The sequence below is a fragment of the Apostichopus japonicus genome, chromosome 18 (assembly GCF_037975245.1).
Source record: "Apostichopus japonicus isolate 1M-3 chromosome 18, ASM3797524v1, whole genome shotgun sequence".
In the NCBI taxonomy this organism is placed as follows: Eukaryota; Metazoa; Echinodermata; class Holothuroidea; order Aspidochirotida; family Stichopodidae; genus Apostichopus; species Apostichopus japonicus.
In genome coordinates, this window is record NC_092578.1 from 16178890 (window position 1) to 16195806 (window position 16917).

The 16917-nt window shown below is 36.4% G+C and overlaps 1 protein-coding gene across 1 annotated transcript; it reads right to left on the reverse strand.

Moving 5' to 3' along the window:
• On the reverse strand, positions 1 to 16801 carry LOC139958859 (GATOR2 complex protein WDR24-like). Its single transcript, XM_071956260.1, has 18 exons — positions 16662 to 16801; positions 15409 to 15521; positions 14691 to 14804; positions 13320 to 13504; positions 13001 to 13132; positions 12119 to 12250; positions 11484 to 11694; positions 10626 to 10726; positions 10290 to 10496; positions 8330 to 8440; positions 7654 to 7789; positions 6254 to 6542; positions 6015 to 6068; positions 5060 to 5219; positions 4490 to 4592; positions 3537 to 3622; positions 2402 to 2508; positions 1 to 1652 (listed from the first exon to the last, which is right to left on the reverse strand). The coding sequence occupies exons 2-18, from the start codon at positions 15497 to 15499 to the stop codon at positions 1517 to 1519; spliced, it is 2355 nt and encodes a 784-aa protein (XP_071812361.1). The 5' UTR covers positions 15500 to 15521; positions 16662 to 16801; the 3' UTR covers positions 1 to 1516.
• Positions 16802 to 16917: the final 116 nt, after the last annotated feature.

Genomic DNA, 16917 nt, shown 5'->3' on the forward strand with positions numbered 1-16917 from the left:
TTTGGAAAAATAGACAATGCTTACAAAGCGCACTCTCCTAAATATATTTACAAGTGCTTGGAACAGGACAGTAGTCAAGCCAGGGCACATGAGGGGGGAAGGGGGGAGGGGGCATGCTCCCACCCATGCAATCTTGTTGGTTCTATATTCTATATTAGCACAAGATTAGGCCATTACTTCATGTGACCTACATTCCCAGTATATTTGCATATGCATAACGTATCTATAAATGTCAATGACTAATTGATTTTATTAATAGGTTCTTTTTATTTCAATGACTAGGTTCATACTGTGACAGAAGAGCAGTTCTCCCAAGGTGTGTGTCACATGACCGGTATAAGGCTATTCTGTTGAGTGTGGTTTTACTTATTTTGACAATGCTCGGTTCATTTCCTTTCAGCTGTTAACATGATTATCAATTGACTGAAATTAACTCATTCATCGGGAAGTTTCTTCACAATTTAAAAAGAAACAAATGCGGATTGGACAAACTTAATTTACCAATCTTCAATCACTTGTTATTGGTAACAAAAGGCAATGATTTAATCAATGTTTTACACTTCAACATGTCTGTTATCTGATTGCATGTTTGCATCTTGCTTGCTTAATACTTGGAATGTATAGATTCACTCTATTGAATCATAGGTTTAGAGCTGGGGTGGGCAACCTACGGCTCGCCGGCCACATGCGGCCCGCCAGTGATTTTTTTGCGGCCTGTGAGATGTCTCAAGAAAAAGAAAAAAAATCAATATATTTTACATCATCACAAAAAAACGAGATAGCTGCTTAGAATTTATCGGCATTAACGATGCTGTCTGGTAGGCCTATTATCCCCATTAATAATCAATTGTACTGTATTGACATTATGTTTTTGTGAATACAGATTAAGTACACACACCTATTGCTTGAAAGTCCTCGGAATCAAAGGTTTGAAATCAACAGCAGGTCGTTGGTTAGGTGCGGCCCAGTCAAGTTTTCACTCCTTATATCTGGCCCATTCATTCAAAAAGGTTGCCCACCCCTGCTTTAGAGGCAAACACTCGCACAAACACGCTATCAACATTACACAGATTCTTTTTGCTTTTTTAAACCTGATTTTATCCAAAATTTATCTCCTGTTCATTTTTTCAGAAAATCTAAGGTTAAGAAATGCAAAAACACATTTTTTCAACCCTGTAGTGTTTTTAGTCTTCCAATATATTGCATCTAACTTATGAAGTGGTACTATAATGGTAATAATATGGAAAAAAGACATTTGTTCACCCAGTGCATCTTATACACAAACTAATATCCTCAAAGAAGATGAGATTTAAAACGGAGAGGCCAAAAAGTTCAGCCTTAATTCATTCACTGATATTGCAACGATATTGTTTGTTTTCCAACATATCCAGAGAAGTTTATTACTCAGAAAGCATCGAAGAATTCTTCGAATGAACTGAACTTTGAATTCTCACGAAAGAGATGGAATAACAGTGTGGTCAGTTCTCTCTGTCATAGGGTGCATCGATGTAATATGTCACCTCAGTTCACATTCGTGTCCGCAACCTGTAGGGCATTTGGTATTGTTGCTAAACCATTCCTTCATATGTCCTATATGACCTCCATGGGAACAACCCTGACACCATGAGTATAGACCTTTAACAGGAAGATGGCTGCGGAAGTAAAGACAAATGCGATATTGGATTTATCAATAAATTAAAATCATCACAGAGTAGCTTCCCAGCAAATCTGTGCAAGGGAGCAGGGAAGGAATGGGGGTGGAATGGGGGGGGGTGGAGACCTTTAGTAGGAAGAGTAAAGCAAAATGAAAGCAAGTTTAGATCACAAAATTTTCATTATTTTTCACAGTTTATGCAGTCTACCAAACATGGAGTAGGAGAGGACAGAGTTTGTCTGAACTAGAGAGAGAAAAAAATGCTTAGAGCATTACCTGAGTTAAAGAAAGCAATTGAAAAATTTACAACACCCTGCTACGATTCCTGCATTAAAATAAGATTAATAAGGAGGCAGTGCATGAACACTCCTTTCCAATTTTAAAAATTTCATTTACCCATATTAGTCTTTGTGACATTACAAAAGTTGTACATGAAATTTGCAAAATATTGGCTTTTATCTTCATTATTTGAATATACAACTTGACTATTCCAACCAATGTATGATATTGTCATAGGACATTAGCATCTAGTTGTATCATGCTTATCTCAAAAATATAAATGCCAAAAGATACTTTTTTCTTCAATATTTTAATATTTCACCCCCCCCCCCTTTTCCTTTTGGTAGAAGAGTGTTGACTGCACTCTATAACAGAAATGGCAAAGACTCACACAAACACCAAGTACGAAAGGTAACTGAATCTAATGGAGAGAATTTTTATAACAGTGTGTCATATGTGAAAACTTACCAAATAGAGCATGGATTGGTGAGTTTACTACACTTAGAACAAGCCCACGCATGTTTTTCGATTCCCTTTTCACAATTATTGCAGTTGGTATAGATAGTAGTTGATTGCTGCAATAAAAAGTGATAAAAAAAAGGCGTTAGTAGTACGTCAAGTAAAGAAACTTCATTAGCCCAGTTTAATTGAAAAGTACCTTGTATTCTAGAAATATGCTAGAAAGACACATAATGGCCACCCACATTCATACATTCACAAACGAAATTTACCACCAACCACAAATCAAATTCTGCAAACAACTTTTACCAAACCTACCCAAGTGTGATGCAAAAAAAGATTTGAAATTGATTTAAATATTACATGCACTTCTTGATTTGCACTTCTCGATTTAAAAATGATGTGCACTTCTCGATTTGCACTTCTCAATTGAAATATTACATGCACTTCTCTATTTGTACTTCTCGATTTAAATATTACAAGCACTTCTCCATTTGCACTTCTCGATTTAAATATTACGTGCACTTCTTCATTTGCACTTCTCAATTTAAATATTACATGCACTTCTACATTTGCACTTCTCAATTTAAAATTTATGTGCACCTCTTGATTTGCACTTCTAGATCTAATTATTACATGCATTTCTTCATATACTTTTTTTTATCAAATGAAGGGCTATGAGCGAGTCATCAATGATTTGACAGGAAAATTTCTTAAAATTGCATTGACCAGACAATTCTTTATATGTTGTTAGTATTAATCAACAAGTGAATTACAAATTGGAAAACAGTTTTTATCCTTTTCACATTTTACTTCATTATTTGAAAGCAAACTTGCCAAGCTAATGAACTACATTTTTATGGGTTTTTTTTTTATTCAATAGCTTGGAAATCAGTTAATTAAAATTAATCCAAACATCTGCTTACACGGTAGATGGTATGTTATAACTATACTAAGGAAATTGGCAGGATAACAGACAGGGAACACTGTTAAATCTGAACTATGATGGCAATGACTAAAGGGCAGTAACACAGATAGACTGACAGACAGACAGACAAACACAGACGGACAGACAAACACAGACGGACAGACGGACAGACAGACAGACAGACAAACACAGGCATAGATGGATAGCTTCATTTACCTGATTCAACATTTGGATATTAGGATGGTCGCTACATTTAATGACTTCGTTGGCGAGCGTCCATAGTTTGAATCTATTCAGTAACTCTAGAGATAAAATACAAAAATATGAAGCAAAATAAATTCAGATTGGCAAAGAATGTGTCTGTTAGTTTCACAGCATCATAACTGCATAAACAGGGATTACAGGGATTTTAGGGATACGGGAATTCTTCCTTGTGACATCTTTACATTTTTGTAGGCGCTCAGCAAGAGCTTGAATATGTGGGGCGGGGGAGGGGGGGAGGAACCAATGGTGGCCTGATGCCCTGGGCTGAGCAGATGTATAAGGAGAGGGGTCTAAGGGGAGTGGTTTCACCTCCTGAACATTGAAAAAGTTTGTTCAAGTGAGGGGTCCTAGATGACAAACTGGTTGAATCAAATCCATCAATTCATCTCAAAATGTGCAGGAAAAGTTTAAATGATGCCAGTGTACACAAATTTTGGTGCATGTGATAGAAGAGAGTGATATTTTGTGTGTGAAGGGGAGCATGTTCCACCCCCACCCCCCCCCCCCCCCCCATATCCCTGTGGCTATGCCCATGCATCTTTGAGAACCAAAATACAACAGAGAAGGAAGGAAGGGCGATGTTATGTACATGTTGGAGCTATTTAACACAGGTGTACTATTTGACCATGTTAGCACTGAGACTCTGTCAACTAATGGGTCTCTTCTTGTTCTGTGAACCAATACACACATTAGTCAACAACAATAATACATATGATTTGATCAAGTACATAAAATTCAAAAATACTATCAGTTGATGACAGATTTTGTGTGATTTAAAAGTGAGAGAGATATTTTTTATTTTTTTATTTTTTATATTTATTTATTACTACGTATATGATGATCATATAATTCATTGCAAATAAAAACCAGAATGTCAGAAATTAATCGGGTGGGGTATGACTCACCGATGTACGAAATAAACCAATGTTCTATTGTTTCTGACGGTATTTCCCCTTTGATTTTATCGCCGAGTACGATGTACGCCGAAACGGACATCTGCACATCTCCCTGAAAACAAAATCAACAAAGAAATCCATGCAAAACGTCACAAACAAAAACTGGCAGTTATTTGCACAGCACCCTATGGTAAATAAAGAGATTCATAAAGACGTCACACCGTAAATAAACGTAGACAAATAAAGAGAACAAATGCCATATTGACGAGGGGTATGACAGTAGTTAAAGCCCAAATACGGCTTTGTGCGTTATGGTAATGCCATATAGTGCCATCGAATGTATTCAAAAGTGACTGAGTTTTTCATATAGAAATGATCAAAATATGAGGTCACACCTCGATTAGTGCAACATTAGGCTGTACATAATACACTACTTATATATTACATGTGCTGTTTCCTACCAAAGTGTAAACCACTTAGACGATAGGCCTATACCATGTATGAATACACCGATGATGTGATGAAAAAATGTGTATAAAGCTACATCCGTTTTGTAGCTTCGTTTTAGTTAATACGTACTGCATCGGCATAGTAGGCCAACATCTCCTTAATGAGGGGTCTGTACTTAATGCTGAGGTTGAATTCAGATCTGTGTTTGGTTATAGCCTGGTCTATCGCATGAGAAGCTAACAGAGGATGGTTGTGGGATGCCTGCAGGTTTTGGTCAAGTTCAGGTTTCCTAAGGAGAAAGAAGAGAATTTTTTAAAGCATTTCTAAGGGAATAGCTAAACATCAGCAGTAATAATGGAGGGGAAAGCAAACCCATTCACCACTACCCACTATGTAAAACAGATATATATAACTGAACAAAGATATGAATAATATCCCAATATGCAATTTTTCATTTCATGTCATGAAGTTTTAACAAAACATAATGATCTAGGGTTACCATTTAATAAAGAGACAAATAAATTCCTTCCCCTCCCCCCTCCCCACCCATCCTCAACCCCCTACAAACAAATATGATTGAAAACAACAAAATGGCCACAAATTTTTGGCACATCAAAGTGGTAAGTTCCCTTCTTACTCATTTTGTGTATGTATAATTTAAAGTATCTAGAACTTTAAAACCCAAATGATAAATTTACCAAATTCACCAGCTTTTTTGGTAAAGTTAGGGTGTCAGAGGTGCAAAGACATTAATTCAGTTGCATAAATAAACATTTGAATGAGTCCATGGAGGGGGATTGGAATTTTCTACATCTGGAGTGACTTTTGGTTACTTTGTAGGTAATACTGACATCACAATACAGTACATAAGCTATTGCAAATATGATGAGATTAAACTATTAAACTATACTATTAACTATATCTTCATTGAATCTGAAATTACTGCAGAAGAAAGCTAGGTTCACTTTAGTTGCATCAAAGGTGATGCGGAGTAGTGATTGCGGAGTCACAAAATAAAACCAAAAATAATCGCAAGGTAAAAATTTGTTTAATTCTTAGTAATTTGATCAAAATATCAACTTACGGTGGAGGAGTGCTAGGTCTGCTTCGATCGTGTAACGTATCTGGCGTGGGTGGTCTGAATAATTGAAAGAGATGTCGAAAATTAAAATGTTTATTTCCCAGAAAAGGTTGAGAAAAACTTGAAGGAGAAACTCTGCTGATTTCAACAACAAAAAATATATATACGATAGAGTCCTGAAATATTAATCGTTTGTCGACAGATAATTGATAAAGACAGTTTATCAATAAAGAATAAATTACCTGTCCGTTATTTCGTGTCGGTGGGAGAAACCCTCGGTGGGTAGATGCCAGTTTTCGTTAGCAGCGTTCTCCCACCAATTGTACTCCCCTACGTAGTTCTCTTCGTCTTCTATGGTGAAGGGGTTTTCGATGGGGTCCATCTCAGCCAACATCTTGTTCCTCCGTTTGTTCTTGTCGAGCTCGCTGTCCGATTCTTCGTCAGTTACCCCGGTGGTGGAGTCGGGGGCGTGGCTCACCTCCGTGGGAGGGTTCTGGTCCATAGATCCTTCTCTGTGGATGTTGGCAGAATCTGCGTGGCAAGAGAAGAAGTTAGTTACAATGAACACAGGCATCCGTGTGCGATAGGATCTGTGTTATATAGGAAATTACATGATATGTGTAATGAAGCACAAAGTATTTGTGTTTATGTAGCAAAACAGATATCTGTGTCACGTCGGAAAACTGACGTTTGTTTAAACAAGAATACATACATGTGTTATGTAGCAAAAACAAATTTGTGTTGATACATAGTAACACAGATATCTGTGTTATATAGGAAAACAGGTATCACTATCTATATTATGGAAGAAAACAGACATTTGTATTACATAGGAAACCAAATATGTGTTGATACATAGTAAGCCAGACATTTGTGTTATATAGGAAAACAGACATCTGTATAATGTAAGAACACAGAAATTTGTATTACATAGGAAAACAAATACGTGTTTATACATAATAAACCAGACATTTTTGTTATGAAGTAAACACACATCAGTTGTATGGAAGAAAACAGCCATTTGTATTACATAGGAAAACAAATACGTGTTTATACATATTAAACCAGATATTTGTGTTATATATAGGAAAACAGACATCTGTATAACATAGGAAAACAAATATGTGTTTATACATATTAAAACAGACATTTGTGTTATGCAGGAAATCAGACATAAGATGTAGAGAGAAATGGTTGTATAGAATAGAGCAGTCATTGCAGTACAATGAAAACAGCTACGTGGCGAGTTGCATAAGAGTTACATTGGATCAAACAAACAGACATTATATAGCAGAAACAGACATTGATGTTACATAGGAAACCAGGCCTTCATATTATAGAGGAACATAGACATCTGTATTAATATGAAAACAGACATATGTAGTACAATGAAAACAGAAAAGGGTTGCAATGGATCAAACAAAAACGAGTGTTTATCAAAAACCAGACCAGACCAGACAGTACATTATATCAGAAACGGTTAACTGATTCATCAAGGGCAATGAAATCTTCATTATGTTTCAATTTCCTGTCTTTGCAAGTTGGTCTCTGTGAGTAATAAATCAACTCTGTAGCTCTACCTATTGAATACTGCTCTACAATCTGTTTACTAATACACCTTTGCAGGCAAGTTAAGCATTACCTCTGTCGACCTCCGTGCTGGTCTGTGATGACGGTACTTCGGCACTCCCTCCTGAGCTCTGTTTGCTGTAAACCTTTGGCATCAGCTGTGAGACATCCACGAAAAACAATCTCAGTAAATGCCAAGTTTGGGCGACCTGAAAACCAAGGAAAATTAATTTGTCACCATTTTAGTCAGGTTCTTTCTTGGGAATTTCTAATGCGGAAATATAATACAAAATGAGAATACCTGATGTCTTTCTAGCCCTTCAGTAATATTGGCATTTTCTTAGCCGAGTTCTCCAAATGGCATACCAGTACGCGCTTACATTAGCAAGGGCACTTTGGCATGTTTGCTTCAAGTTCTTCGAGGTGCCATGCGTATACTCCACAGTTAATGGCTTTACAAAAAAAACTTATTCATTAACGCAAATAATTAGGTCAATGGACTGGTGTTGGTGTGTGAGTTCAGTGATGATGTACATGTAATATCACACGCAGTAAGATAATTGTATATATCAACCAGACAACCACCCAGCATCTGTTTACAGAGTGTGAAGCCATTATACCTTATGACTGGTTCAACAGGAAATCAACCCTTAGGAGAGAATGATCATGTGACACCCGAGTTTTCAACCATTTTAGTTGGGTTCTTTCTTGGGTATTGCTAATGCAGGAAATACACAAAATGAGTATACCTGATGTCTTCCTAGCCCCTCGGCAATCTTGGCATTTTCTTCGCAGAGTTCTCCAAATGGTTTTCCAGTCAGTTGATATTCTTTAGCAGATGCACAGAACCATTCTGAAAACTGACATTAGTTAAAAAAAAAAAAATTTACTCAAATTGTGAGGAAAACAAAACATGTCAAGTTTTACATGGAACCACTGTAAGAAGTAAAAGAAATATACATTGAAATATGCAAATATGAAATATTAATGGATAAACAATGTGTCATGTAAAAACTCTGTAATTTGACAGACTGATAAGTAAAGTACTCCTGAATCACGAAGAAACTGTCCGAAAATCAAATATTTGCTTTGGTGAGGCTTTCCTTTTCCATCTCGGCACCGTCATTCCTTGCCACGCCACCAAACAGCAAAATGAATAAGCCGAACTTGAGCAGAGTTGGGCCAATATTATAATACATACTCTGTCTTGTTGCAGTTTCATGGTATACGGATGTACTTAACATATCACACAGGGATATGCAACATATTCCTATTATACAGGATATACTCCCTATGTCTTAATTCAGTTCATAGTATACCAATGAACTACTAAGTACACTAGAGAGGGGTATGCAACATATCCCTTTTATAGAGGATATATCCACTCTGTCTTGCTTCATAGTATACCAATGTTATTAACATATCACACAGGGATATGCAACATATTCCTATTATATGGGATATACTCACTTTGTCTTAATTCAGTTCGTAGTATTCCAATGAACTAGTAAGTACACTAGAGAGGTATATGCAACATATCGCTTTTATAGAGGATATATCCACTCTGTCTTGTTTCATAGTATACCAATGTACTTAACCTATCACACAGGGATATGCAACATATTCCTATTATAGGGGATATATTCACTTTGTCTTAATTCAGTTCATAGTATTCCAATGAACTACTAAGTACACTAGAGAGGGATATGCAACATATCGCTTTTATAGAGGATATATCCACTCTGTCTTGTTTCATAGTATACCAATGTACTTAATATATCACACAGGGATATGCAACATATTCCTATTGTAGGGGATACACTCACTGTCTTAATTCAGTTCGTAGTATTCCAAAGAACTACTAAGTACACTAGAGAGGGATATGCAACATATCACTTTTATAGAGGATATATCCACTCTGTCTTGCTTCATAGTATTGCAATGTACTTAACATATCACACAGGGATATATACAACATATTCCTATTATATGGGATATACTCACTTTGTCTTAATTCAGTTCATAGTATTCCAATGACTACATATGCAACATCGTATCCACTCAATCTTGCTTCAATTCATAGTATTCCAATGTACTTAATATATCACATAGGGATATGCAACATATTTGTAGGGGATACACTCCTACTCAGTCTTGTTTCAGTTCATATTACACAGTGATGCACAACCTTTATAGGGGATATACTCTGCTCCAGTTCACAGTATACCAGAGACAGGTATATGCAACCTATCCCTTTCATAAGGGATATACTCACTCTGTCTTGCTCTGTTCATAGTATATCAATGAACTAATTATATCACACAGGGATACACAACCTTTATAGGGGATATACTCTGCTCCAGTTCATAGTATACCAGAGACAGGTATGTGCAACCTATCCCTTTCATAGGGGATACTCTGTCTTCCTTCAGTTCATAGTACACCAGTGAACTAAGTATATCACACAGGGATACACAACCTTTACAGGGGATATACTCTGCTCCAGTACATAGTACACCAGAGTCAGGTATGTGCAACCTATCCCTTTCATAGGGGATACTCTGTCTTCCTTCAGTTCATAGTACACCAGTGAACTAAGTATATCACACAGGGATACACAACCTTTATAGGGGATATACTCTGCTCCAGTACATAGTACACCAGAGTCAGGTATGTGCAACCTATCCCTTTCATACGGGATATACTCACTCTGTCTTCCTTCAGTTCATAATACACCAGCGTACTTTCATAAGCGGGGAAGGAATCGGTGGTGCGGTCCGTCCTACGGAAGAACATCGGGCGTTTAACCGATGTGATGTCGTTCGATATAGAGCCTCTCTGATGGGTATTCTTCCCGGACAGAGCAGATGTGTGGAAGATATCACCATGGAGACTCATGGACAGGCCGACCGGGTTCTGAGAAGGTAACATAAGATCAGCCAAACTTACTTGAGTTGAAAGTTAGAGGTTACAAAATTCAAAAATGGTTTTTTGATTTAGCAAAATTTAAAAAAAAACTAGAAAAAGGGAAGGAAGGAAACTTACTGAAGTCTCTGCTGGTTTCTTGGCATCTTTGAAGACATGTTGGAAGATGTTTCCATCTTTACCAGAGGTAAGAAAGACATTCTGGTCATACCATTCAATACCTGCAACAACAACAACAATAAAACAGGGTTAAAATGGACAAGCACATCAGAAAGCAAAAAAACTGGGAAGTTTATAAACAAATCTGCAAAGAGTTAAGAACTGCGAGCAATCTTCAAGAAACTGTGACAATTGATTGGTGTCTTTTTCTTATATCACATCACATCATATCACAGTATATCACATCACAGTACATCATATAGAAACCACCCACATAAACGTATAAACCCACATCAAACAGCTCAATTTCTAGAATGCACAAGGCACTCCAACATCAAATATTCAATATCAATATATATAAATATCAAAGTAGGATGTATGAAAAATATGAAATCAATTATTCGATGGCAAAAGATACTAGCGAGAAAGAAGAAAATGCTTACCTACTGTCATTGTACACAAAGCTGAAGGCAGTGATGGGGATGGAGTCCACAATCACAAAGGCATAATGTCATGGGGATGGGGACGTGGGGGGGGAGGGGTCAATTTAAACAAAGTTAAGTCACCCTATAAAAACATCTCAAAGAAGCCTACCAAGTAGCCAGTTACACTACAGTCCCCTCAATGCACCTACTTAGTACCCATTACACTTCATTGACCTCTATAAACAACATGCCCATTAAAAATGTACCATAAGTAACACTTTCAAAACACTGTAACAGGAACCTGTTTACTTTGAGCAAATTAAAACACTCCTTTTGGTAAATGTAAATCTTGCTATTGATGAGAGAACGAACATCTCTCAATGCAAGTTCATACCTGTTGGGGCTTCCTTATGTTCTTCGAATACTGCAAATGGTACATAAGGCCTCCTTACGTCCCAAACAGACACTGCATTGTCGTCCACCTGAGAGCAGCTAGCGATATGGTACTTCCTCTGAGGGCGCCATTTCACTTTACGGACCGACTGGATGTGGTACAGTGTGTAGTCTATGCGTAACCGCCATTCGTGGGATTCCCAGTGCCATATCTACATGTTAATAGATTGTATGGTACAGGTAAGGTAAAACTGTGGGGTATGGGGGGATGCCGAGTTCTTATTGAAAAAGAAGCATTATGATTTGTGATTAGTAGGGAGAGCTTATTGTAATATTTTGTGGAACGGAATAAATGAAAGTTACTTTATCACAAACCTTTCATTATAATCCTTACAAAATACCCCTTCCACCTACCCCTAAATCCATGTAAAATTCATCATATTTCCCCAAACATGCTAGAAAGAACAGGAATAGTCGGCTATGTTCATACTTTAACCGCCTCCCTAATAATCATCATAACTTAACCTTTTTTCAATCATTTCCCAAAAATTTTGAGTGGAAACTATAGGAAAGTCATTTTTAAAGTTGTAGAACTTGTAAAGTTGGAGTCAATGCTGATGGAATTTTGAAGTTTACCTTGATAGTCTTATCTCTCCCGGAAGTTGCCAGCCACTGCCTCTCATCTGGATGCCAGTCCAGGCTGAAGACAATCTCTTGATGAACCAACTCTTGCAACAGGACTCGGTCGCTACGACGGTAGTCCCAGAACTGTTTTGAAAAATACATATATTTTGTTAATAAAATGTTTATTAAATCTCAATCCATCTGCAAGTTTGTTGTTAAAGTGATATTCCAGTGGCCTATGTTGCTCGTTGTTAAAAGAATAATTGTGAGAGCTTTTCTACACCACTAAAAGAAATAACATCCTGATTTCTGGATACAAATACAGATTTTTTATTTTTTATTTTGAGGAAAGTTTAGGTATATTCTGGCAACAGCAAAGGTAAGTGTTTTCATATGTTAATGCATCCAATTTTGAAGAGGAAAATGACATTGTAACGAAAATCATGAAACAAGTTTGTCAGTGTGTGTGACTATCACATCACACCTATTTGCTTCAAGTTCAGTTAAGGTAGAAAGTGTAACAATTTCAAATATCAATACTTCATTTATAATTGGTTGCAAATTCCCCTATGATGTTTAGTATATATTTTTCTTTCATTTTAATAGTCAAAAGAAACATTCCCCCGAAGTATCCTTTATGTATACACTTAAGGAGTGTTAGCTCAGTGGTTAACGCCAGTGCCTTTCAATCATGAGGTCCCGAGTTCGAGTCACTCCAAGATAAATGTATGTTGTCCAGTTACAGAGTTGTTCACAATTGAAAATTCATAATCATGGAGATTAAATATGAATCTAAGTGACTGACTTCGGTCAGCTTGCGGCTTTGATAAGCCATGATGATGGCTTCTTGGCGAGTTCCTGCTAAAATACATACATACATGTATACCCACTGACCTGGACATATCCGTTATCGGTAGCTGCAGCAAACATGAACAATTGATGAGGGTTGAACTGTATGTCACGAATACTACCAGAAGAGCTGCCATTGGCCGGAAACGTCATGTCACATTTCTCATTTCGGATATCCTGTCGAGACAGACGATGACATTTTTTATTCCAAGTTATGTTTACATAAACTCTGCAAATTGTCTCGCTATAAGGATGTGTGTAATCATATTTGAAATCTATATCGGTCACACAACAAGAATCTTGACACAAAACACATCTTTTGAAAGGTAACAATCCTTCCAAAAAGTTTAATTTTTCGACTTACAAAATATTTGATAGCACCTCCACTGGAGCCACTTAGTAGCATGTACCACTCGCTTGGATGAAAGCAAACTTTGTTGACAGTTCTTTTGTTATCGGTGAAAACCCTGTCCATTTTGTTACCCCTCTGAATGTTGAGGTTCCAAGTGACAACCGCACCGTTCGTAGCCCCTGTAGCGAGGAGCTCATCTGGAAACGAGCAAATAGTCAGAAAATATGTCACATTTATGCCAAATAATGTCGAGTGTTATAAGAGATTTTCTGTCTGGATTACATATTCAAGTATTTGAGCCAAGCATGCTAAATATTCAATGTCTCATACTTTATATCTGTATCGACAAATATCAAGACGAGAATCTTTCCCATAGCTCATGAATCACTCGATTAAAAATTAGCCATTAAAATTTCAGGTGAGCCATGTTTTCATTTATCCTTGTAGACCCATTAAATAACCACAATAGTGGGTGTTTGAGGCAACCAATTTGCCTAATTTCTGCAAAATTTATGATCATTCACAAGAAAATATCCTTAAGTCATATCTGAATTAAAAAACACAGAATTACAAATTTTGCATCGCATAATGTCATATGGAGAAATTTAAAGTAGATACAGATTCTCTATGTGATGGTGTTTGAATGTAGGTCTGTGATAAAGTGGGTTGAACAATCCCTTTGTTTTCACAGAATTCCTGTCAAATAGGTTTCTATACTTTTACTTAATATTCTAATGGAGTTTTTGTAATAAGCATTATGAACACTTTTGGGGAAATTTGAAACTGAAAAATATAAAATCATACCAAGGAACCAAAGTGGTTCATAATCAAGAAAAATAATTGATATCTAAGTTAATAATCAGTCCAGTTGTGTTACAATATCACAGTACAATACTTATGTCATGGATTTCATTACAAAGGAAATGTAACTTTTTATGAAAGGGATTAATTTATATAGCAACTCATAGTAATATAATATTTTCAATCTTAAAATGTTATGTAAAACAGCCAGTTATGCCAGCATTGCTGTTGCATAAAAAGGTCTTAACACACATTCATGGTATAGTTGTTGTACAATTAATCATAATGGACATTGGCAGAAAATGTGGATATAATTTCAACTTAACTGGGCAAAGGAATCAACAGTTGTGCAAGTTGCTCAACAAAAATTTGAAGAAACTTCATCAATCAATCCATCCACAGAAATTATTGTTTGTTTTTTATTTGATTTAGTTAGCTCAAATGGCATTGACGTTAATCAATTTAAGTGTTACAATGGGGATAACCCATTCAATGTAAATCCAAGTGTCTTCCCATAGGTACTAACGACTGACAGCCAGTTTATCATCAACCTTCAAAATATTTCTACAAAACAAGTCATACCTTTGACAGGATTCCACACAACATCATTGCAACTATAGTTCAGATTGATACGTCCGACTCTCAGATCCTGTTGCTCGCGAAAAGAGCCCTCTTCGATGCTATAAACTTTGAACACTAAAAGAGATTAAGGAAAGATTATAGTCAAGTAAAGCATCAGTTAAGCATCAGGTTAACTCAAAGCCCACCTTCCACAACTTGCTTTTGAAAGCTAGTATACCACTGATTATTATTTTTTTTGTTGAGGGGGAAAAGGCAAATGACTGTGTTGCACTTCAAAACAAGACTTACAACCCACAGAATCAGGATGGAGAGAATAATAAAATTAACAACACTACCATTGATCATTCTGATTGCCCCTTAAAATTAAACATAAAAGTGACCCCAAAAAAAAAAGAGAATACAACAACATTCATTGAAGATCAAACACTTGCTTGTTTCCAAAATATCTTGCTAGACATTTCAATCTACTAGCAAATTTGATATCTTATTAAGATCTTTATGTAAAGACAAAACTTAAGACCATTTATAATTTTTTTTTAATTTACTATTTAATTTAGTGGTTGATTGAGCTGATCGTTAGATGACTGTAAATGGTACTTTCATATGTCCAGCAAGAAAATTTGTTATATTTAAAACCACTGTACTGAAATCATCCCTGTGATGTTTAATCCAACACCTAGTCTAGTCTAGCTAGTGTGCATGCCAGAGTGAAGCTCACCCAATCTGCCAGCTGCAGCCACCAGAGTCTTATCCCTGTTAGTAGAGATGGCGTTGATACCACTATCTACTTGAACACTCGTCGTTGTCATGGTGATTTAAAAGTGTCAGACACTGAAATGAAATCAAATTCACAACTTAGACTTATACATAGTGCACTGAAATCAAAATATACCCTGGTTGGTAGGAATGTGAGGAAAAAAATCCATACTAAATAAACTTCAAATGAACTTACTTCCTGTAGGTTCTTGTCAGCATGTGAAGTGACTATTTTTTATGCATGTCAATCATTTTAAACATATTAAAGCCTACAGTTTTGTTATCATTTTATATTCACCTAGCCATGAAATGAGACAAGACTCAAAAGAATTAAAGAAAAATGCACAATACTTACTGCTTTCAAGTTAAACCATTCTTTTTTTAAACTGCAGAGTGAACTAATTCCCTGAAATTCAGTTTTCTGTTTTCTGTACTATACTTTCCTAACAGAAAATGTGTAGTATTTACCACAAAACCCAGCTACTGTATACAGGCAAGATAGTCAGGTAAATATACACCATCACCATGCCAATCTTCTGTAGACTATTATACTATTTTATACTAATAAGTACTATTTGTAATACAAGCGGGACTTTTATTTTCCCAACAATCGGCAAAGTAAGCTCTAATTGAGTACTACCCCCCCCCCCCAACCAACCAAAAAAATATTAATAAGTACTAGCCTATCACCACCATTCCTTTTCCTACAATCAGTTTCATGCCTCCTACCATTAAGCATATGGCATTGAATGTGTAACTTTGCATAACAAATGCAATTATACTAATTATACCTTAGGCCTAGGCCCCTAGGCCTTGGTCTAATTCTCAAGTTACGCTAGGTCTGATTATGAATCCATGGGTTAGTAAAACAATCGTTTTTCCACTAAGCCTGTGTCTCTTTATAACAGACTTGGATAAGCCTAGTTTAATCTTCTTAATGATATAGGTATGATACAATTGAAAATACGTTTGGAACTTGTGCTTGTAGATAGGCTAACTTCCTATCAGGCTAGTCCTTGTATCAAACAGTGTGAAGGAAAGAATTTCGCAAAACTGGACCAAACATCAAAGACAACGGTGAGTCCTTTCACGGAGTTACACACGTATTATTAGCAAGACAAGAGCTTCAAACAAAACGTGCATTGGAACAACTTCCTAGAAGGAATACAATACAAGTTCTCAGAGTTTCTACATATTATCTGCAAATGATATTACCTTCTTGCACTCATTATTTTCATAACTTTTTGAAGTACAGGTTTTCGGCTGAAGTACAAGTTGATGCTGTAGGATTAACTTAGAATATTTCAGTTATTGGAAAAAGGTCAGTCTTGAATTAATCTGTGTAGTTGGGCGCTGTTCAAACTACGTTTCGTATTATTCCTATACAATGTCAAGCAACCAAAGTTTGTTACGCAGGATATACTCGATCATTTCTGTGGCTAGTCTACAAAGTTGACGACGGGCATGTCCA

Coding starts and splice junctions, on each gene's coding strand:
- LOC139958859 (XM_071956260.1), bottom strand. CDS start 15,499: ATGACAACGACGAGTGTTCAAGTAGATAGTGGTATCAACGCCATCTCT. Junction 11,695..12,118: donor GGAGAGATAAGACTATCAAG/GTAAACTTCAAA, acceptor ATTAACATGTAG/ATATGGCACTGGGAATCCCA. Junction 5,220..6,014: donor AGACCTAGCACTCCTCCACC/GTAAGTTGATAT, acceptor CTTTCTCCTTAG/GAAACCTGAACTTGACCAAA.